We start from the raw sequence: 23,776 nt of genomic DNA on the forward strand, positions 1-23,776 counted from the left end.
AGAAAAGTTAAGATATCCACTGGTTTAGTCAAGGCCACATCACAGTTAAGCACCTAAGTTGGAACATGAACTCTGGATTCCTGCACACCATCAGTTCAGGAAAAAACAAATGCTGTTTTGTTACAGAGAATTTTGCATGCATGCCAGGCACAGGAATCTCAAACTTTCTATCTTGAATAACATTATGCCTTAATTAAAATACCATTCTGACAAAGAGAGCATTCTTTTCCTAGAAACACTTCAAAGAAAGAAAAAGCATCCAGCCTTCACCAACATAGAACCTGCTCTGCAGAGCTCTCAACTCAGAGGTCAACTTTGGAGCTGCTGCATACACTTTTCCAGGAAAGATGTGAATTTGAACCGACACCACATCATAATAGGAGAACACACTGCCAACTTCTAAACAGACAAAGTGGTGTCTTCAAAACCTAGGAGGATCGTTTCACCAGAATATCTGATGTGGCCAAATCTTCCAGGTGAAAAAAAGTAGACACTGTAAGAAAAGAGTTTGTCCTGAAGCTTCTCCAATCTTCCTCCTTCTGTAATGCTGTAATCGCATATAGTTCAGTTCAGCCACTCAGTCGTGTCTGACTCTTTGAGAGCCCACGGACTGCAGCACACCAGGCTTCCCTGTCCATCACCAACTCCTGGAGCTTGCTCAAACTCATGTCCATCGATTCAGTGATGCCATCCAATCATTTCATCCTCTGTCATCCCCTTCTCTTCCTGCCTTAAATCTTTCCCAGCATCACAGTCTTTTCCAATGAGTCAGTTCTTTGCCTCAGGTGGCCAAAGTATTAGAGTTTCAGCTTCAGCATCAGTTCTTCCAATGAATAGTCAGGACTGATTTCCTTTAGGGTGGACTGGTTGGATCTCTGTGTGGTCCAAGGGACTGTAATCTCATATAAGGTGATACAGATAACGAACCTAGCACAGACAGCCAGCACAGAGTAGGCCCTGAAAGGAAACTGCAGCCCTTGTTGCCGGTGTGTACTCTTCTTTCAGGACACAGCACCACTAAGTACCCAGGACCCCCTTAAGCTTGCTGTGCTTGACAGTTGAGAGCAAAAAACGGTAACACATTTTGAGGTCATCCAGTTCAACTCACCACACAGAAGTTTCTGGACTGCTGCTGCTGCTGCTAAGTCACTTCAGTCGTGTCCAACTCTTTGTGACCCCATAGACTGCAGCCCACCAGGCTCCCTCATCCCTGGGATTCTCCAGACAAGAACACTGGAGTGGGTTGCCATTTCCTTCTCCAATGCATGAAAGTGAAAAAGTGAAAGTAAAGTGGCTCAGTCGTGTCCGACTCCTAGCGACCGCATGGACTGCAGCCCACCAGCTCCTCCGTCCATGGGATTTTCCAGGCAAGAGTACTGGAGTGGGGTGCCATTGCCTTCTCCAGTTTCTGGACAGTTTCAGCAATATTGTCCTGCAATCTGCATATCATCCTACATCACAGATAGCCTCCCATGCTAGTACAGACAGACATCAGGCATGGTGACAGTTGTGGGGGATTTTTCTTTGTAGGGATAGACTATATGCATTTTTAGCAGTATCTGAACACATACTTTACTTAATACATTTCATCAGGGGACCTTAATGCTTAGGCTCATGTATTATAAGGAGGTTCCCAGCATTTTGTGAGAAGTTGTTAAACAGTTCCCCCAATGTCCTGAGATCCCCAGAAACCAGATGAGAAAGAAGAAGACTGATAATAAAACATGTTCTCACCCAGGGGTCGGGGTGTGCGCATGCACACGTGCATTTGGGGTGAGGAGTGAAACTTGTTATGTGTGAAGTAGCGAAGTGGAGTTGACAGGGGGCGCCACTGACCACCTACCTTTACCGAACAAAAGGAGAGGAGGAGGGATGGGATTTGCAGGCAGTGATCAATCTGGAGAACTACCAGGAAAGTCTACAAGACCTGCTGATGGAGTCCTTTATTCTGACCAAGGATCTAAGTACCACTTGAATATTTAATAGCTGGTTGTGCAGAGTTTTAAAGTTCAATTCAGAGTTTTCCCCCCCCCCCCCAAGACATAAATGTACACACTTAAATACAGTCCAATAAGAAATAGCACTTTAAGCTGGGCTATTAAGGAAATACAAATGCACACTTTGGGAGCTATTTTTTTCCTTACACTGTGTGCATGTCATCTATGAAATGTCTCCTTTCTGAATGGTAAAAATTACCCAGGAAACAATCAGAGACAAAATAAAACCTTGTAAGATATTATCTTATTTACAAAATTATACCAACAGCATGCTAAACATTCAGTCAGTCCTGATGGTTGTTAATGTGTAGATAGCTTCAAAATATATTCACTTTTTCTCCCAGTTTCATTTGAGATATAATCTACATAACTTTTTTACTAGTTTAAGGTACATATCGTGAAAGTGAAGGAGGAGAGGGAAAAAAGTGGCTTAAAACTCAACATTCAAAAAACGAAGATCATGGCATCCGGTCCCACTACTTCATGGCAAATAGATGGGGAAACAGTGGAAACAGTGACATGCTTTATTTTTGTGGGCTCCAAAATCACTGCAGATGGTGACTGCAGCCATGAAATTAAAAGACACTTGCTCCTTGGAAGAAAAGCTATGACAAACCCAGATAGCACATTAAAAAGCAGAGACATTACTTTGCCAACAAAAGTCCGTCTAGTCAAAGCTATGGCTTTTCCAGTAGTCATGTATGGATGTAAGAGTTGGACCATAAAGAAAGCTGAGTGCCAAAGAATTGATGCTTTTAAACTGTGGTGTTGGAGAAGACTCTTGCAAGTCCCCTGGACAGCATGGAGATCAAACCAGTCAATCCTAAAGGAAATCAGTCCTGAATATTCACTGGATAGACTGATGCTAAAGCTGAAACTCCAATACTTTGGCCGCCTGATGTGAAGAACTGACTCCTTGAAAAAGACCCTGATGCTGGGAAAGATTGAAGGCAGGAGGACAAGGGGACAACAGAGGATGAGATGGTTGGATAGCATCACCGACTCGATGGACATGAGTTTGAGCAAGCTCTGAGAAGCCTGGTGTGCTGCAGTCCATGGGGTCGCAAACAGTCGGACACAACTGAGCGACTGAAATGAACTGAACTGAAAGTATACATCATAAGGATATATGTATATATTGTAAGATGATTACCACAATGAAGTTTAGTTAACAGCAAAAATACAGAATGCTTTACTATCTGTGTGTCATCCTTGCGCAGGGGCCATGCTAATCTTCCCTGTATCATTTCAATTCAAGTATCTCTGCTGCTGAAATAAGTCTTTCTGTTCTTGTTACTCAGTCACTAAGTTGTATCTGATACTGTGGACTGTAGCCCATCAGGCTCCTCTGTCCCTGGGATTTCTCAGGCAAGAATACTGGAATGGGAAGCTACTTCCTTCTCCATAGTCTTTATACAAGTGAATTAAAACTCAAGAAGTTTTAATAACACAAAGGAAGAAGCAGTGTTTTCAATGCCTGACTATTAAAGGGCCAGAAATACTTATTGCAATCCTCATTTGAACAAATGATTCATCATCAAAGATGGAAATTCATGCATGAAAAGGTTAAATTCTTTTGTATTGGTCATTGGTTTCTCCTCTTAAATTCTGTTTCTAAATTATTTCTCCTTGCCATAAAATAGAGTATCTCCTTGGATCTGTCAGATATAACAACACTGAAAAGCCTAGGAAGAGTTAACCTGAAATCCGCAGGCTTTTATAAGGCGGATTAATGCCTTCGTCTATACTTAAATTATCTTTCTTTCTGCTCAGAATACATGTCATAATAAATTCAATTTCAAGTGTTCTTTGTTGGGGTATGTGCATACAAATAATTCTTAATATTCTGTGTGTAACTAGAGAGGCTTCACTACGTTAACATCAAATTAAATTCTCTTTAACGTCAAGTCTTACATAGGATATTTAAATTAAGCTATTAGTAGTCTCATTTTACTTTATATGCATCAATTGGTATCTTGATGGCTGGTTATTTATGCCATATACCAAGTGTTTCTGTGAAATCTCACTATCTGAACTCCATCTCACAGCTTACAAGCTGTTTCTGGAGTTAACTCAATATGCTAATTTTAGGCCATCTGCAGGTGATAATTGCTGTACCAGGAAAAATTTTGTTCCTCTTAAGATACTGCTAAAATAAGATTACCATAACTTGTAAGTTCAGTGGTTAAAAATATCAAAAATAGTAGTAAACATGACTTCTATACTTGTTTTCTTCTACGTTATTTCCAAAAGTATACAGCAGACGATATAAATTTAATTCTTTCCTCAAAAGTAAATACAAGTCCTATAATAGCACCTCTACAACAATGGCAGCTTCAAATTCTTGCAGAAAAAAACAAATGTTTCCTATTTATAGAGACGTATTTTTTAGGGACAGTTTCATCAATCCTTATCACAAAAAAGTCCTAGAAGCCTAACTCAAAGGGAGAAAGGCCGATACATGCTATTTCACACCAAGATATTATATCATTCTGCATGCAAGTCTGGCATAGTCTTCACCAATGATAGCTCAATTGAGAATTCCTCTTGGGGACACCACATATTCTATTTCAAGAGTTATATATTTACTGCCACAGCTATGTATGTTCTGGCTGGGAAATAAGTAAGAGGCTGATGTAGCTCATACAAAAATCAAAATCAGTATTATTAGATCATTCAGTTGAGGTAACCTGACTCAGAAATGCACTGGCTGACCTAGAAAGTCCTTTAAAATGTTACATTAAAGTGTATCCATCTTAGTATTCTGAAATATTTCTTCTATTTTTGGCAATCGCTTGCATTGCTTTTGCAATCAGAAGAGCCCCCACAACTAATGTTATTTCTAAAAGAAATTAACACGAATAAATTTTTTTCTTTTTCATTTCTCTGGCATCAGTAATCAAGAATTTGTAGGAAGAATCTCATTTTATACTCAAAAGCCAATCCAAGTTTCCCACTTTTTTAGTTTGGTATGAAAACCGATGCCTACACAAGTGAATCATGCATATTATTCCACAAGCAAATTACTTTTATATCATGTAACCTCTTGTGTTTCGTCATTTGTTTGGAGAGAACAGTATAAAGAAAACATTATCACATAATGCTCATAGAGATAACTAAAAACCCAAATGAAAAGATTAAAATTCAAGATACTTGAGTTAAAATAAGAAAACAATATTGACACCTGTATCACCATTATATATAAATAGGAGGTAAAGTAACAACTCGCTCTAGAATCTGGGCAAAGCCCCAGGAATCCAGGCTTCTTGTACAAATAGTTAGGACACCACAAACAGCCGCTTTGTCCACTGTTGCCCTGCCCTCTAGCCTAGAGAAACCTGCAGAGAGTAAACAGGATCTGAATTCACGCAACTGAAAAATGAACCCGCACAAACGAAAAGGAAATAGATACAAATGCCTGAAGCACATTTTTAGTTGGAATCATTAACAGTAACTTTTTAAAACCACAACATAATAGCGCAAAGAATTACATAAAGTAACAGCGATGTTACACAATGCCTGCTTTGGAGAAACTGGGTGGTAACTCTACTGGAAGTCATACTAGAATGACACAGCACACATTTCCTTTGGTGAAATGTATAATTTGAGCTCTGGTACCAAGAATACCGCTTAATTATAAATTCTTAGAATCTCATATGTATGGCCAACAGAATACTTACTGTGCAGGGGGTGAGAAGCTTAATGAGACTAAGTTTTTAGACGGCTTTGAGATCTGAGTATTATTTGCCTCTCCTCTACCAATGTTTAGGTCTTTGTAAAGTTATCAGCTCTTCTTGCCAAAGTTATCAACCCTCTTTTGCCATTTCCCCCATCCCATATTACTGAACTTGAAATTCAACCCCATACTATAAAAAACAATACTTTTTCTTTGATAATAAATTCTGGTTTAATTTTTTTTTTAATGACTTAACAAAAGAAAAAGAAAAGAACTTTCCAGAACAGAGAACTGGATGCCAACTAATAATGAAGAATCTAAAGCCATAATTTTTAAACTCTAAACAAAAATGAAAATAAAAAGAACATATATACCATCACACACTGTTTTTCCAAGTTTGTTGTTCAGTCATTAAGTTGTGTCTGACTCTTTGTGACCCCATGGACTGCAGGTCACCAGGCTTCCCTATCCTTCACTATCTCCCGGAATTTGCTCAAACTCATGTCCATTGAGTTGGTGATACTATTCAACCAATATACTGAGAGTTTCTATTACTGACCTTTTCTCCAAATAAGCTGACTTCTCCAAAAGTGATAGATTTGGAGGAGAAAAGAAGCCCTAAGTTTCTCACAGAGATTTTTACACATTCACTCATTTATAATGCATTTCTTCTTTAAACAAACTTTACCTGGAGCTACAAAGAACCTTGGCGTCTCCAACTATTGCCTCATTTTGTAAAGATGAAAATCGTGCAAAGAGTGGTGGTCCTGTATTTTGGCAAACCCATTATTTTGTATTTGTGCCTGAAGCAGCCCATTACTCTGAGACTCTTAGGGCTAAATATGCTCCCCAATTTGGAAATTGTTAACAGGTTAATGATAACTACTTTCAGATGGATTTAAAGGCTCTAGATATTAACCTGGAATGTGTTTCTTCTGAAAAGCCCTGGGCAGGGGCAGTGGTAAGAAGCATACTCTCCTTCCTACAATTGATTAATTTCCTATTCTGTTAACTTGAATTCTTGGGGCAGAGTCGGAGGATAACTTCTTAGCATAATCCCTAAATTAAATATAACTAGACTGCTAAACAGACTTCCCTAGTGGCTCAGACGGTAAAGCGTCTGCCTACAATGTGGGAGAGCTGGGTTCAATCCCTGGGTCAGGAAGATCCCCTGGAGAAGGAAATGGCAACCCACTCCAGTACTCTTGCCTGGAAAACCCCATGGATGGAGGAGCATGGTGGGCTACAGTCCATGGGGTCGCAAAGAGTCAGACACAACTGAGCGACTTCACTTCACTTCAGACTGCTGAACAGATTCTCCTGATGGATTTCCAAATTAACAGAGGGCTCCCCCTACTGGTACTATGTGACATACCAGAGGCAAATACATGTTTTTTAAAAAAGTAAACAACTATTTTTCTTGCATGTTTTCATCTGTCTGTCCATCCAAACATTTATTACTATTATCTACTCCATGGGCAGGACATAGCATTATGGCTAAAGTGATATTCAGTGAATACATAGTTGTATCATGAGAAAAAAAAAATTGGCTTTTCAAAAGCAGGCAAAGGGTCTCATGTTCCAAGTGATTTGATTTCAGACAATCACAGGGATGGAAGAGATGGATTTAAGTCAAAGCCATTCTAATTCTTCAAGTCCTCCAAGCAAGCAATGATTCCATTTGAGCAGGCTGAATACTTGGAGTTACTGAACGGGGGGAACCGTGAACTCAAATGCCTAAAAGGGCCAAGTGGGTGACACAGAACAGTTCGGTGGATCAGACAATAGGGGCTCGTGGGGACTGCGGTGATCTGCAGAGTGCAAGAGTGCAGGCCCGGCTATGGAGCACGCTCCGCTGCTATTCAGTTCTGATCACTTGCTGCCAAGCAGCAGTTCAGGTCTGTGTCACCCTCGTTTCAAAATTTTCCCAAGAGAAGCTAGAGAGCTGGGAAATGTCCTAATTTTGAACACACTGCTGGAGCCAACCAAAATGTATTAGTAGCCCACGTCCAGCCCACAGACTATGGATTTGTAACCTCTGACCCAGAATCAGAAGGAACTCACCTTTTACCCACTACCCTTCTGGCAGATCCAACGCTTAGGAAGTTCTCACAGCTCATTTCAGGGTAAATATCAGCAACCGATCTAAGGCCAACCTTGCAGAGCCCCACAAAGTAAGTGTGAGGCTTATTTCCAAAGGAGTAGAATTTTCTGTTTTTAAATGTATTCACTGATTTATTCAAAAAGCATTTGCTGTACACCTGCCACATGTGAGAGCTAGGGCTGGGAAATGGCAGAGAACAAAAAGGAACTGGTCCCAGACCTTACAACGTCTAGAGACACTCGACGAAGAAAGAAATGCTAAGGGAAAGGGAAACATACAGCGCGCAATGAAATAGCACAGCTGAGAGACTTCATCGAGCCTGGGAGGCTCTCTGCCCCTTCCCCAACACTAAGTGTGCAACGCTTTAGCTGAGAACTGAAGAGTGAGGAGAACTAGTAAAGTGGGAGATGAGCGAGTCTTCTATGCAGGGGGGCCAGCCTGAGGGGGCGCTAGACTGAGACTAGTTCAGGAGACGGAGCACAGCACTTGCAGGAGAGACCTGAGTTGAAAGGGAGACGTGGGGAGGAGCCAAATCAACGCAGGCCCTTCCCAACAGGTCACGTTAAAGGTTCTGGACTTGAGGGAGAGAAGTCACGGAGGGATTTAACAGTGGTGTGATACGACCCAGAGTACAATAATAACACTGGCTGGAGCACAGAGACTGGACTGGAGAAAGATAACCTGGCTGGTTAGGGTACTTGAGTGGTTCTCACTGAGAAATGAAAGGCGCTTGGAATCTAGAACGAATAACTGGGTGACTTGATTTGCAAAACAGTTAGGAAGCTGAGCTAACTGGCCTTTATTGGGGTGTGTGTGTGTGTGTGTGTGTGTGAGAGAGAGATGTCTGGAAGGAATCATTGGGTGAGCTGATTTGCAAAACAGGAGGTTGAGCTAACTGGCCTTGATTTTGTGTGTGTGTGTGTGTGTGTGTGTGAGATGTCTGGAAGGAATCATTGGGGGAGCTGATTTACAAAACAGTTAGGAGGTTGAGTTAACTGGTCTTGATTGTGTGTGCGTGTGTGTGTGTGATGTCATGCTTCCCTTCTCCACGCTAAACATCTCTACTTCTTTCAACTACTCCACTTTGGCTGATAATCTGATGAAGGAAGAATTAAATTTTGATCCCCTGCTTAAGACTCTTCCTCCCCATTCCCAAATAAAACAAAACTGAGTGGTACTTCACTGTAAGTGGAAATCGTTAATAAATTTTACCTTGGATCCCCACCCACCTATTTCTCTGCTTGGAGAAAGGTAATAAAGAAAGTAGGACAGCCCCTGTATTTGTCAGAATGATAGTCTGGAAATTTCCTAAGGGATCTGAGTGATAGGTAGGGCCACTCCCTATTGTCCAGCATATTCACCAAGCCCAGCAGCAGCTTCAGGGCCCAGCACCTTCAGAAGGGATGGCTTTCACATTCTTAGATAAGCTATGGAAAGGGCTTGGGCTGTGTTCATTTGAAAAGGAGTGACGAGTCTATGGTGTCCTTGAGGTTCTTATATACTGTCATTAAAGGAATCAAAGAACCATCAGGCCTCGAGGAGGAAGACAATTCTCAGTTTGGCAGATGTTACAACAAGTGATCTCAAATCAGTGACAAACAGCACGGAGAAGATCCATTTTGGATCTAGTCTTTGGATTTGGTGCTGAGTGTGCTACCTGATTGAAAGTGGACTTGGATTGATATATACCTGCCTCTGGAGTTGTGGCGTGTTCCCCCTTTTCTATGATTTCTCTAATAATAACCAATAGCAATACCACAATTTCATCTGCAAACTCTTTCAGTATTCCAAAATGGAAACTTCTTCCAGGGATAGTGAAGTGAAAGTCACTCAGTTATGTCCGACTCTTTGCCACCCCATGGACTGTAGGCTGCCCGGCTCCTCTTATCCAAAGGATTCTCCAGGCAAGAATAATAGAGCGGGTAGCCGTCTCCCTTCTCCAGGGAACCTTGCCAACCCAGGGATCGAAACCAGGTCTCCTGCATTGCAGGCAGATTCTTTACTGTCTGAGCCACCAGGGAAGCCCCTCCAGGCATAAAACCCAAACTACCGTAGAAGTGTGTGGTTTAATATCTGGAGGTTTAATTATCTCTAAACTCTTACCATTTCTGGTCTGAAGGTCATTGATCTTGAGGAGAAATGAGCCTTAACCTTAGATTTTAGTCACAGAATATGTGAAACCAAAGAAAGCCCTGGCCAGGAGGACCTTTCTTCCAGTTGAAGGCTGAAAGGCTTCTGAATTCCTCTTGGATTACCTCAACTAACCTGGTAAAGGGAAAGCCCAGTTAAGCAAGTCACTGAGAGAGAAAAAAAGCAATGATTCTAAATTATTGAATAAGATGAAAAGTGAAACGATCAGATGGGACTGGAGGGGTCTAGAGTCACCACTATTTTTATTAACATTTCTTCCTCCATATTCTGTGGACCACTAATCGCCACTTCATCCGGCGATGACCTGTAAATCTTTTGGCCAGGATATTGCAGTTTTATTATTCCTCTGTTGGAATGGGGGACTTCGATGATTTTTATCATCATCTGACCTATTGATACAGGGACAGGAACACATGGACCAGGCACTAATCCTGCAATGTCAAGCCAGGTCATTCAATGCTCATGGTACAGCACAAGACTTCCAACCAGATGCTGGGCCCTACCCAGCAAATATCTCTAAATTAGGGGCACAAACCCAAGGTCACAGGGCAAGCTCATCTCTCTGACCTTTCCTGGCATGTTTCTCAGCCAGTCAGCCCCTAGCATGTGGTTTGCTAGGAGATATAACTTGAACCATCCCTGATGGACAGAAGATGTCATTCTCTTTCATATATAAACCTTTTCAACACACTTATTAAGGCTTTAGGCCATAGACATCCATGCCCTGGGTCCCCTGATGTCCAACCACCAGAAAACCTTATAAGATTCTAGACCAACTTTCATCTCTAAGTTAACTTGGAGATCCAAACAGCCACTGCTACTGAAAACGTAGTCCTGGACCTGCAACATAACACAGTCAACTGAAGGACAACAGAAACAATTCATCAAAATACACTATAGGGCAAATCACAGCAGCACGAAAGAACACTAAACCTGGGAGCTTCAGACACATGACTCCATCAAGGTGAATGCCCCTTCTCAGTATAAACAAGATCAAAACACATGCCTTTAAATACACACTGCCATGCCACTCTGCCACTAGAATTGTCTTTCTAAAATGTACACCAGATCACACCTTATTTCCACTTTAAGGCTCTCTGCCCTCTTGAGCACAGCACTCAAGAACCTGAACAATCATGTCCTAACTTACTTTCCTGGCCTCTGGTAAGCCACTGCACACCACTCACCTCCTGCTGTTTGAGTCAAACTATGGCCATACTTGAACAGTCAGTCAAATGTGCTACAAACGACCCGGATACTGCCTACGGTACAGTGAAAACCGACTGGCTGTCCTGTAGATGGTACTGATTCCATGATAAATAAATCAAGCATTTTGAACTGTTTTTCCACTAAAAGCACCCATCACAAACAGACAGGAAAATACATATTTACATGAAAGATAAATTAAAAGATTCTTCATTCTTTGGCTGAACAAAGAAGCGTTTCTGAAGAGCAAACTCCCTTAGTGCTTTGCAAATGGGATTTGACGTGCAAAAAGAGGTTAACAGACAAATTTTTAAAGCATATATCCATCTCTTCTGCTGGTGATACTTCTCATCAGTATGGCTCACAATATGATGGGGTATGATGTTTAGTAAGTTTGGCGTTTGTCTCCATTGACTCCTTTCGTGGGAAAAAGCATCTATGCCCGTGGGAAAAAGAAAGTGGAAGAAGACGAATGGAGAGGTGGGAGGAGTATTTTATCATCTGTCAAGATACCAGGACTGATGTCTTGTTATTATTTCATCACCATGGTAAAGAAAACTGAGGATCCTCTCCAGTGCGGTGGACTGGTGGTGCTTCATCCACACTTCCCGCCCCTACACTACTCATCTGTAAGTAGGGCCATGAGGTGACGACCACCAGTACATGTTGATCGGTGCTCAGATGCTGCTCAAAGGATGAGGTGTGTGACCACAGAGCACAGCAAGCTGACCGGTTCTCAGAGATCAAGATCAGGACCTTGGCCTTTTTATCACTACTACTCTGTAGATTGCCAGCCCAAAGTGTATGCTTTGGGAGACAGAGGCAGCCAGGGTTTCTTTTTCTTTTTTGTACAATTTTTTTTTTCTTTTACATTGGAGTGTAATTGTTTTACAATGCTGTGTTAGTTTCTGCAGTGCAATGAAGTGAATCAGCTGCTGCTGCTGCTGCTAAGTCGCTTCAGTCGTGTCCGACTCTGTGCGACCCCATAGACGGCAGCCTACCAGGCTCCGCCGTCCCTGGGATTCTCCAGGCAAGAACACTGGAGTGGGTTGCCATTTCCTTCTCCAATGCATGAAAGTGAAAAGTGAAAGTGAAGTTGCTCAGTCGTGCCTGACTCTTAGCGATCCCACGGACTGCAGCCCACCAGGCTCCTCAGTCCATGGGATTTTCCAGGCAAGAGTACTGGAGTGGGGTGCCATTGCCTTCTCCGAGTGAATCAGCTACATGTATATCCCCTCTCTTTTGGACCTCCCTCCTTTCCCCCGGCCCTGTCATCCCACCCATCTAGGTCATCACAGAGCATCACAGGTAGGTCATTGTACAGCTCGCTGTGCTATATGGCAGCTTCCCACTACCTGTTTTACAGCTGGTAGTGTGTTTTTGTCAAACCGAGTCTCCCAGTTCAGCTGACCCTCCCCATCCCCCACCATGCCCACACGTCCGTGCTCTTCAACTGTGTCTTGATCCCTGATGGGGAACTAGGTTCATCTGTACCATTTTTCTAGATTGCACACACATGTGGTTAATATGTGATACTTGTTTTTCTCTTTCTGACTTCAGTCTGTATGGAGATTGCAGGAGAAGATACTAATTAATAGATATAGAGCAAAAACTTTACACTGTTTCTCTGACAGAGGAATTAAAATGATCAGGAGACTAATGTGGAGCTAGCACTAACAATTCTATAAAATACAATTTAAAAACACTTGAACATATTTTTCATCATTACTTCATTATGATACATTATGAAACATATGTACATAATACAACTCATTATTTTTTAAAATTAATTGATTTATTTTAATTGGAGACTAATTACTTTCCAATATTGTAGTGGTTTTTGCCATATATTGACATGAATCAGCAATGGGTATACATGTGTTCCCCATCCTGACCCTCCCTCCCACCTTCCTCCCCATCCCATCCCTCAGGGTCATCCCAGTGCACTGGCCCTGAGCACCCTGTCTCATGCATCTAACCTGGACTGGCAATCCATTCCACATATGGTAATATACATGTTTCAATGCTATTCTCTCAAATCATCCCACCCTCGCCTTCTCCCACAGAGTCCAAAAGTCTGTTCTTTACATCTGTGTCTCTTGCTGTCTCGCATATAGGGTCATCATTACCATCTTTCTAAATTCCATATATATGTGTTAATATACTGTATTGGTGTTTTTCTTTCTGACTTACTTCACTCTGTATAATAGGCTGCAGTTTCACCCACCTCATTAGAACTGATTCAAATGCATTCTTTCTAATAGCTGAGTAATATTCCATTGTGTATATGTACCACAGCTTTCTTATCCATTCGTCTGTCAATGGACATCTAGGTTGCTTCCATGTCCTAACTATTGTAAACAGTGTTGCGATGAACATTGGGGTACACATGTCTCTTTCACTTCTGGTTTCCTCAGTGTGTATGCCCAGCAGTGGGATTGCTGGGTCGTATGGCAGTTCTATTTCCAGTTTTTTAAGGAATCTCCACACTGTTCTCCATAGTGAGTGTACTAGTTTGCATTCCCATCAACAGTGTAAGAGGGTTCCCTTTTCTCCACACCCTCTCCAGTATTTGTTTGTAGATTTTTTGATAGCAGCCATTTTGGCTGGCATGAGATGGTACCTCATTGTGGTTTTGATTTGCATTTCTCTGATAATGAGTGATGTTGAGCATCTTTTCATGTGTTTGTTAGCCATCTCTATGTCTTCTTTGGAGAAATGTCTATTTAGTTCTTTGGCCCATTTTTTGATTGGGTCATTTATTTTTCTGGAATTGAGCTGCAGGCATTGCTTGTATGTTTTTGAGATTAATTGTCAGTTGCTTCTTTTGCTATGATTTTCTCCCATTCTGAAGGCTGTCTTTTCACCTTGCTTATAGTTTCCTTCATTGTGCAAAAGCTTTTAAGTTTAATTAGGTCCCATTTGTTTATTTTTGCTTTTATTTCCAGTATTCTGGGAGGTGAGTCATAGAGGATCCTGCTGTGCCTTATGTTAGAGTGTTTTACCTATGTTTTCCTCTAGGAGTTTTATAGTTTCTGGTCTTACATTTAGATATTTAATCCATTTTGAGTTTATTTTTGTGTATGGTGTTAGAAAGTGTTCTAGTTTCATTCTTTTACAAGTGGTTGACCAGTTTTCCCAGCACCACTTGTTAAAGAGATTGTCTTTTCTCCATTGTATATTCTTGCCTCCTTTGTCAAAGATAAGGTGTTCATAGATGTGTGGATTTATCTCTGGGCTTTCTTTTTGTTCCATTGATCTATAATTCCATCTTTGTGCCAGTATCATACTGTCTTGATGACTGTGGCTTTGTAGCATAGCTTGAAGTCAGGCAGGTGATTCCTCCAGTTCCATTCTTCTTTCTCAAGATTGCTTTGGCTATTTGAGGTTTTTTGTATTTCCATACAAATTGTGAAATTACTTGTTCTAGTTCTCTGAAAAATACCATTGGTAGCTTGATAGGGATTGCACTGAATCTATAGATTGCTTTGGGCAGTATACTCATTTTCACTATATTGATTCTTCTGATCCATGAACATGGTATATTTCTCCATCTATTTGTGTCATCTTTGATTTCTTTCATCAGTGTTTTATAGTTTTCTATATATAGGTCTTTTGTTTCTTTAGATAGGTTTATTCCTAAGTATTTTATTATTTTCATTGCAATGGTGAATGGAATTGTTTCCTTAATTTCTCTGTTTTATCATTGCTAGTGTATAGGAATGCAAGGGATTTCTGTGTGTTAATTTTATATCCTGCAACTTTATTATATTCATTGGTTAGCTCTAGTAATTTTCTGGTAGAGTCTTTAGGGTTTTCTATGTAGAGGATCATGTCATCTACAAACAGTGAGAGTTTTACTTCTTATTTTCCAATCTGAATTCTTTTTATTTCTTTTTCTTCTCTCATTGCTGTGGCTAAAACTTCCAAAACTACATTGAATAGTAGCAGTGACGGTGGGCACCCTTGTCTGGTTCCTGACTTCAGAGGAAATGCTTTCAATTTTTCACCATTGAGGATAATGTTTGCTGTGGAATTATCATATATGGCTTTTATTATGTTGAGGTATGTTCTTTCTGTGCCTGCTTTCTGGAAACTTTTTATCATAAATGGATGTTGAATTTTGTCAAAGGCTTTCTTTGCATCTACTGAGAAAATCATATGGTTTTTATCTTTCAATTTGTTAATGTGGTGTATCACATTGATTGATTTGCAAATATTGAAGAATCCTTGCATCTCTGGGATAAAGCCCACTTGGTCATGATGTATGATCTTTTAATATATTGTTGGGTTCCATTTGCTAGAATTTTGTTAAGGATTTTTGCACCTATGTTCATCAGTGATACTGGCCTGTAGTTTTCTTTTTTTGTGGCATCTTTGTCTGGTTTTGGTATTAGGGTGATGGTGGCCTCATAGAATGAGTTTGGAAGTTTACCTTCTACAATTTTCTGAAAGAGTTTGAGTAGGATAGGTGTTAGCGCTTCTCTAAATTTTTGGTAGAATTCACCCGTGAAGCCATCTGGTCCTGGGCTTTTGTTCGTTAGAAGATTTTTTATTACGGATTTTTTATTACAGTTTCAATTTCCGTGCTTGTGATGGGTCTGATAAGATTTTCTATTTCTTCCTGGTTCAGTTTTGGAAGGTTATACTTTTCTAAGAATTCATCCATTTCTTCTACGTTGTCCATTTTATTGGCATATAGTTGCTGATAGTAGTCTCTTATGATCCTTTATATTTCTGTGCTGTCTGTTGTGATTTCTCCATTTTCATTTCTAATTTTGTTGATTTGATTCTTCTCCCTTTTTTCTTGATGAGTCTGGCTAACGGTTTATCTATTTTATCTTCTCAAAGAACCAGCTTTTTAGTTTTGTTGATTTTTGCTATAGTCTCCTTTCTTTTTCATTTATTTCTGCCCTCATTTTTATGATTTCTTTCCTTCTACTAACCCTGGGGTTCTTCATTTCTTCTTTTTCTAGGTGTAAATTTAGGTTAGGTTTTTCTTTTTTCCTCTCTGCTTCATTTATTTCCACCATTCTATCTTCCGTCTCACTTATCCTCTCTTCTGCCTCAGTTACTGTTGGTTCCCTCCAGAGTGCTTTTGATCTCAGTTATAGCATTATGCATTATTGACTGACCCTTTTAAAATTTCTTCTTCTGCTGCTGCTGCTGCTAAGTTGCTCAGTCGTGTCCAACTCTGTGCGACCCCATAGACGGCAGCCCACCAGGCTCCCCTGTCCCTGGGATTCTCCAGGCAAGAACACTGGAGTGGGTTGCCATTTCCTTCTCCAACGCATGAAAGTGAAAAGTGAAAGGGAAGACGCTCAGTCGTGTCTGACGCTTAGCGACCCCATGGACTGCAGCCCCCTAGACTTCTCCATCCATGGGATTTTCCAGGCAAAAGTACAGGAGTGGGGTGCCATTGCCTTCTCCGAATTTCTTCTAGGTCTTTGTTAAACATTTCTTGCATCTTCTCAATCCTTGTCTTCAGTCTATTCATCTGTTACTCCCTTTTGTTTTCAAGATTTTGGATCATCTTTACTATCACTGTTCTGAATTCTTTTTCAGGTAGACTCCCTATATCCTCCTATTTTGTTTGGTTTGGTGGGCATTTATCATGTTCCTTTACCTACAGAACATTTCTCTGCCTTTTCATCTTGTTTAGATTGCTGTGTTTGGGGTGGCTCTTATGTAGGCTGGAAGTTTGTGGTTCCTCTTTACTGTGGAGGTTCCTCCCTGTGGGTGGGGTTGGACGAGTGGTTTGTCAAGGTTTCCTGGTTAGGGAAGCTTGTGTCAGTGTTCTGGTGGGTGGAGCTGAATCTCTTCTCTATGTAGTGTCAAGTAGTGAGTTTTGAGGTGTCTGTGGGTTTGGTGTGACTTTTGGCTGCCTGAATTTTAATGCTCAGGGTTATGTCCCTTTGTTGCTGGAGAATTAGCTTGGTATGCCTTGCTCTGAAACTTGTTGGCTCTTGGGTGGAGCTTGGTTTCAGTGTAGGTATGGAGGCTTTTGGATGAGCTCTTGTCAATTAATGTTCCCTGGAGTCAGGAGTTTTCTGGTGTTCTCAAGTTTTGGATTTAAGCCTCCTGCCTCTGACTTTCAGTCTTTTTCTTAAAGTAGCCTCAAGACTTCTCCATCCATACAGTACTGATGAAAAAACATCTAGGTTAATGGTGAAAAGATTCTCCACAGTGAGGGACACCCAGAGAGGTTCACAGAGTTGCATGGAGAAGAGAAGAGGAAGGAGGGAGATAGAGGTGACCAGGAGAAGAGGGGGAATCAAAAGGGGAGAAAGCAATTTAGCCAGTAATCAATTCCCTATGTGCTCTCCACAGTCAGGAACACTCAGAGAGGTTCAGAGAATTACATACAGAAGAGAAGAGGGAGGAAGGCAATAGAAGTGACCAGGAGGAGAGGAGGGGGAGTCAAAAGGAGAGAGACAAATCTAGCCAGTAATCAGTTCCCTAAGTGTTATCCACAGCCCAGAACACCCAGAGAGATTCACAGAGTTAAGTAGAGAAGATAAGGGGGAGGGAGGAGATAGAGGTGACCTGGGGGAGAAAAAGGAGAGTCAAAAGGGGAGAGAGCAATCAAGCCAGTAATCACACCCCTAAGTAAAAATAGGTACTGCAGATTAGATTCTTAAAAGTACAGAATTGATAACAAATACCAAAAAGCAAAGATTAAAAATCTAGAGTAGAGGTTAGACTCTCAAAAATACAATATTAAAAATACAAAACAAAATCACAAAAATTATATAAAAATATATGTATATATATATAATTTGTTTTAAAAATAGGGTCTTTTTTGCAAGGTAATAGTAGGTTATAAAAATGAAAATTAAAGGAGTAATAAAGAACTTAAAAAAATTAAAAGAATTTAAAAATGATAATAGTAAAATATATCTAGGAATTTCTCTGGAGCTGTTGAAGGCAGTGTAGGGTAAGTTCAGTTTCAGATAGTTCCTTGTTCCAGCTTATACTTCTCAAGGTCTATAGGCCCCTTCCAATGCTTAATCAATGCTAACTACAGGGTTTTAATCTGTTGCACCTGTTCCCTCTTCTTTGTTTATTTTGGCTTCCTCTGTTTGCAAGTCTCTTCAGTGTCTAATTTCTGCCCTGACACAAGGAGGCAAAGGTGGTCACTTACTTAGGCTCACTTGTTCAGTTGTGCTGTGGGGAGGGAGGGACACTGCAAACAAATATCACTGGCATGTGTGGCGAGTGCTCGAAGTGTATGGACCACACTGGTTTTGCCCCAGCTCACAGCATGTGTGCCTTCCCAGTCTACATTGCTCAGCCTCCAGGTTGCTCTGCAGGGGAACTGTCCAAAGCAGGCCCTGGGTTTCGTGTGCTTCCCAGGTCTAAGCTGCTCAGGTTCAGGTTCTCAGGTACTCCACAAAGACACAGATTCGGCTGCGCATGCGGTTTGTGCCCTTCCCAGGTCTGAGCAGCTCAGGCGACCAGGTGCTTGGCGAGCACACTGTCCCAGGTGGTCTGTGCGTCTTATCACCTCCCCAGTCCCAGCCGCTCAGTTTCCCGGGCGTGTCGCAAGAGCACCATCTCAGGTGTGCTGTGTGTGTCCTCTGCGACCCTCCTGGTGGATGTCAACCGTCCAGGATCCCAGGAAGACTTGCTTAGCAACTGGGAGCCTGCTCGCAGTTTGGTGGAGGATGCCGTCTCTGGGGCCGAGATTGTCCCTCACCTTCCAGCTCTGGCTGTCGCCCACCTGCCTCTCTGCCTCTAGGTCGTGGGGAGGTGCCGGTCTGCAGATGGCTAGCTCTCCTCTGGTATTAGCTTAGTCCTTTGTTCTGTGAGCAGGCCAGGCTGTGCCTTAGGTTAGAGCTTTTCACAGTAAAGTCCTCTCTCTCTCTTTTTTCTCTCTGGTTATCCCACAGTTCGGGTTACTGTCTCACATTAGCTCCCTCAGATTGTCCTCAGGGCATTCAGGCCCAGTTCTCAATGCCACCCACACCTCCCTGTTCAGCCCCCGCTCGCTGGTGGCAGATTCACATCTGGGCTACTTCTGGGCTACTTCTCTGCTGGGAGTTGCAATTAGGCACATATTCTGTGGGTTTTTTTTTTTTTTTTTTCTCCCAGTTATGTTGTCCTCTGAGATTCCAAAACTCCCCACAGACCCGCCGGTGAGAGTGTTTCCTGGTGTTTGGAAACATCTCCTCCTTCAAGACTCCCTTCCCAGGATAGTCTCCATCCCTAACTCTTTTGTCTCTCTTTTTGTCTTTTATATTTTGTCCTACCTCCTTTTGAAGAGAATGGGCTACCTTTCTGGGGGCCTGGTGTCCTTCGCCAGTGTTCAGAAGTTGTTTTGTGGAAGCTGCTCAGCATTCAAATGATCTTTTGATCTTTTGAATTTGTGGGGGAGAAAGTGGTCTCCCTGTCCTATTCCTCTGCCATCTTCAGACCACCTCTCCAACACTCATTATTTTTAAGCATTTGGCCAAATATATTAGAAAGGATTATCAAAACCATATTACACAGTCATTTCAAAAGGCAAAAACCATAAAACAAATTATAGACCACAGTGATCTTAATTTTGATAAAAAAATTTGCTTGCTAAAAAAGTAATAGCTGCATACATTTACTCAACATCTTCACCATCTCTGAGTTTAACAAAGTAACAGAAACATTTTTTAGAGCCTTTAGTATGCTCTGGGCACTATTCTAAGAGATTTACACATATTACCTTGTTTAATTCCCAAAACAACTCTGTAAGGTAAAGAGAATTATCCTCAATTTATAGATGAAAAACTGAAGCACAGAGGGTAAGTAATTCACTCAAGGCTGTATTACTAGTAAATGATGGAGTTATTTAATTAACTTGAAACCTTACACAGATTATTGAAGAATGATTACATTTACATAGCATGCCAAGGGAAATACCTTTAAGACTATACAGATATACGCACATTAACCATGTTTTACAAGCATTAATTTTGTGCACGTGTGTCTTGAGCCAAAGCTACTCACAGATTCACTTGTTTGTAGTTTGCCTCACATTGAATCTTACTTGAGAAAAAATCTTGGTTAACCACAACAAAAAACATAGAGCAACTATTTATTTTATAAAGTTATTTGTCATCTTACAATGTGATTCATCTGAGGTGCCTTAGGCAGCACGCTGCCAGATGTCACATGGTGTGCACGCATCAACGCTGTCGCTTTCCTTCTGGTGGACCTGCTTGACCTGAACCAACTATATTGCTAAAATCACATAAAGACTGAATTAACTACACGCTTTAACAGCGACATATACATTACACAGGGAGAAGCACAGCTATCCATATATGAAAAGTTGAACAAGGCATAATAAGATTTTATTCCTCTGAACTTGGAATAAGATTTTAGGGTCCTTGAATTTGAAATCAACTGTGTAAGGGGTTATGACTTCTCAGGACATGAAGACCCAAGGAGAACTTTTCTTTAAATATTCACAATTAAAAAAAAAAGGACTATGCCATATATATAATTACATTCTTATTTATATTTATCTGGTCAGTCCAAATAGTTTTGAGCTTTTTTTTTGGGGGGGGTTTCTTAAATTAGTATATGAGTTAATGAAAATATTAATAATTTTGCTGTTCCATCAGTATGTTTAAATTTAAACTACCTGATATTACGTATGGAAATTCTGCCTTAAGCAGTATTTTCTGCTGGTCTGGTACGTATAATCAAGGTATACTATCTCATTGTAGTTACTGTTAAAATAAAAGGGGAAATGGAAATTTTCTGGTGGTCCAGTGGTTAGGACTCCAAGCTTCCACTACAGGGGGCACAGGTTCGATCCCAGATTGGGAAAATAAGATTCCTCATCCTAAGAGAGGTAGGGAGGGATGGTTCTGAGATGCTCATACTTGCTAGCTATTCTTCCTTTTAGCATATATTAGCTGTGGTGTCTTTTGTTGGCATATACAAGTAACATGGCTATAATGGATGTCTAGCAACTAGAAATGAGAGTAATTTTCATGTGTGGCTAATAAAAATCATTCTCATTACTCTGGGGTCCCACATACAATGCTTTTCCACAACATTTAGCTCATCAGCTTACGTGGACCACAGGAGATATGGACTGGAAACAGTAGATTAGCAATGAATTATTCATAGGTGAAAGCTTTGTAAAAGAATCAATCTTTAGTCTAAGTTAGTCTGCATATTCCAAGGACTCACTATGTTTTTGTAGAAGTGTTTATATATAAGAGGCATTTAATAAATGTTCAGTTGCTAAAAAGGAGAACTATATAGATATCTGTTTGGTATTTAGTTCTTTCTACTTTCTGAAAACGTAAGGAAATAAATTGTTTTCATCTGGAATACATACTTGAATCAAAATAAGAGCTGACTGAAGTGAACAAACTGATTCAGTGCTTTTAAATAGAAAGATCCAGAAAAAGGTGACATACTTATAAAGAAGCTATTTATAAGGATGACATATTTATTATAAGTTTCCTTACCTTGCTAACAGAAAGGACATTAACACTTATCAGTTTCTTGATGGTCTGCAAAAGAAATATTGATCATTTTATATAGATTTGATCATGGAAGTGACCATATTATACATAAGATAGATAGAGATATATAAATAATCCAGAGATGCACTGAAAGTTTCCCCAGATATAGTATAGACCTTGGAAACTGACAGGATTGGGGGTAAAGAGGCAGCTTATACTTTACTCTCAGTATTACAGTATTTTTCAACAATGCAGTGATTCATGCTAGTATACAAAATCCAAAGTATACGTACAAGTGAAATCTGCAAGTGAAAAAACCACACTAAACCTAAAATAAATATGCAATTTCCTCTCCGCTAACATGGAAAGACGAAACTATTGAATCTAATATTTTCAACAATTTTTAAAAATTTACATATTCTTTCAATAATACGTTTTCTAGTTTTTATTAAAGAATTAGACATGCATCAAGTATATAGCTTTCATTTTGGTAGAGCTAGTTTACCTGAATCCACTATATTGCTGTATACTATTAACACAATTATGGCTTTTAAATTGGTGTTTACAATCCTGATACTTAAACAGAGCTGCTTTGATGTAATAAAAATAATAATAATAATAATAATAATAAAACTGGAGCTATTATTGAATGTAGCGTTGTGCAGATGAGATGATAAATATTTTCTCATTCAATCCTTCTAACATCTCTGTAAAGCTGCCTATATTATAGGCAAGGGAACGGAGACTAAGGATGGTTGGGTCATTCCCTGGGGATCTCAGGTAGTGAGTAGAAGGACCAGGGTGTGAATCTCAGCTGTTAGATGGACTCCAGCGCTCAGTCTCAACATTATACCATATTGCCTCACCTATGCCTGCACGCATTCTTTCTATGACCACAATCTACAAAAAACAACTTACATTGTCCAAGTCAGGAATATCCAAAAAGTATTCCGGATACTCATATGACATTCCCACATTGTTCACTGAAATAAAACAAGATCATTAGCTAGCTACTATACATTTTGTAGATTTGACATAAAGAGATTAAACATAATGAGACTAAAATGATACATATAATTACATAAAATGTTTATGTCTTGAGTGATCTCTCTATCCATAATCTACCTGTATGGACAGTTCAAATGTCTCCTCTTTCACTAAGCCTTTCCGGATCCAACCCCTGGCAAAAGGACTTTTTATTGGCCTCCCAATTTGCATAGCCCATTGGAGCATGTGTGCATTCCGCCTCTGTAATACACCTGTAGATGCTGCTTAACCTCTCTCTCTGTGTGTGTGTGTTCAGTCGTGTCTGACTCTTTGTGACCTCATGGACTGTAGCCCACCAGGCTCCTTTGTCTGTGGGATCATCCTGGCAGGAATACTGGAGTGGGTTGCCATTTCCTCCTCCAGGGGATCTTCCTGACCTGGGGATCGAACCTGCATTTCCCACAGCTTCTACGTTGGCAAGCGGATTTTTCACCTCTGAGCCACCTGGGAAGCCCAGAGTACAGTAGAAAGAGCGGAGGATACAGTTATATAGGAGACTAAAAACTTGAGTTCTACTTACAACTGTTTCAGAAAATATGTGACTTGGGATAAGTCACGCATGATATGCATCTCAGTGTCTTCACCTCTTAAATGAGAGCACATTTTAATCATTCAACAAACATTTGCCATTCAATTGTGTGCAAGACACGTGTGAAGAACCAGAAAAACCATAAACAATAGTTTGCATCATGGAGCAAACTATCCAGTAGAAAGAGAAAGACACTAAACAAAAAGAATTAAACAACTATTTCATTACAAAGCACAGAGTGCCATGGGGTCTGTCCCAGACCTCATCTGGGAGGTGAGGGAAGGTTTGACATTCACAGAGGTTAAATAACTTGCACAAGACCATAGAGCAAAGTAAGGCTAGGATTCAAACTGAGAATATTTGACTTCAGAGGTGTCTTAACCACTTCTTAAAGCCATCCTATGACTTCATTCCTTATTCAGCTCAGGGGAAAAAAATGTCAGTAATAATTAGATAATAAACAGAAATCTGATAGCAATGTTTAATAAAACTGTAAGGTATCAGAAAAGAAAGGTTTCAGTAGCAAAAAGATAACGAAATTCTGATCATTCTGCTCAAGCGTATAAGGAATTATGCCAGATAAACCTGAGAGTAGTAACAGTAACT

General features: G+C 40.5%; 1 protein-coding gene and 1 non-coding gene across 2 annotated transcripts in view; both read right to left on the reverse strand.

Annotated features, from left to right (window-relative positions):
- The window catches only part of HSD17B12 (hydroxysteroid 17-beta dehydrogenase 12), a 179,042-nt gene that overhangs the window by 28,669 nt on the left and 126,597 nt on the right, over window positions 1–23,776 (reverse strand). Inside the window, exons 5-6 of the mRNA XM_027562615.1 lie at window positions 22,513–22,577; window positions 21,598–21,642 (exon numbers count right to left, since the gene is read on the reverse strand). Coding sequence (XP_027418416.1) covers window positions 21,598–21,642; window positions 22,513–22,577 — 110 coding nt within the window. The remainder of the gene's footprint in view (window positions 1–21,597; window positions 21,643–22,512; window positions 22,578–23,776) is intronic.
- On the reverse strand, window positions 3,174–3,276 carry LOC113906101. Its single transcript, XR_003514790.1, has one exon. It is a non-coding gene; the product is annotated as a U6 spliceosomal RNA (small nuclear RNA).

Source organism: Bos indicus x Bos taurus, chromosome 15, assembly GCF_003369695.1.
Source record: "Bos indicus x Bos taurus breed Angus x Brahman F1 hybrid chromosome 15, Bos_hybrid_MaternalHap_v2.0, whole genome shotgun sequence".
NCBI classification, from domain to species: Eukaryota; Metazoa; Chordata; class Mammalia; order Artiodactyla; family Bovidae; genus Bos; species Bos indicus x Bos taurus.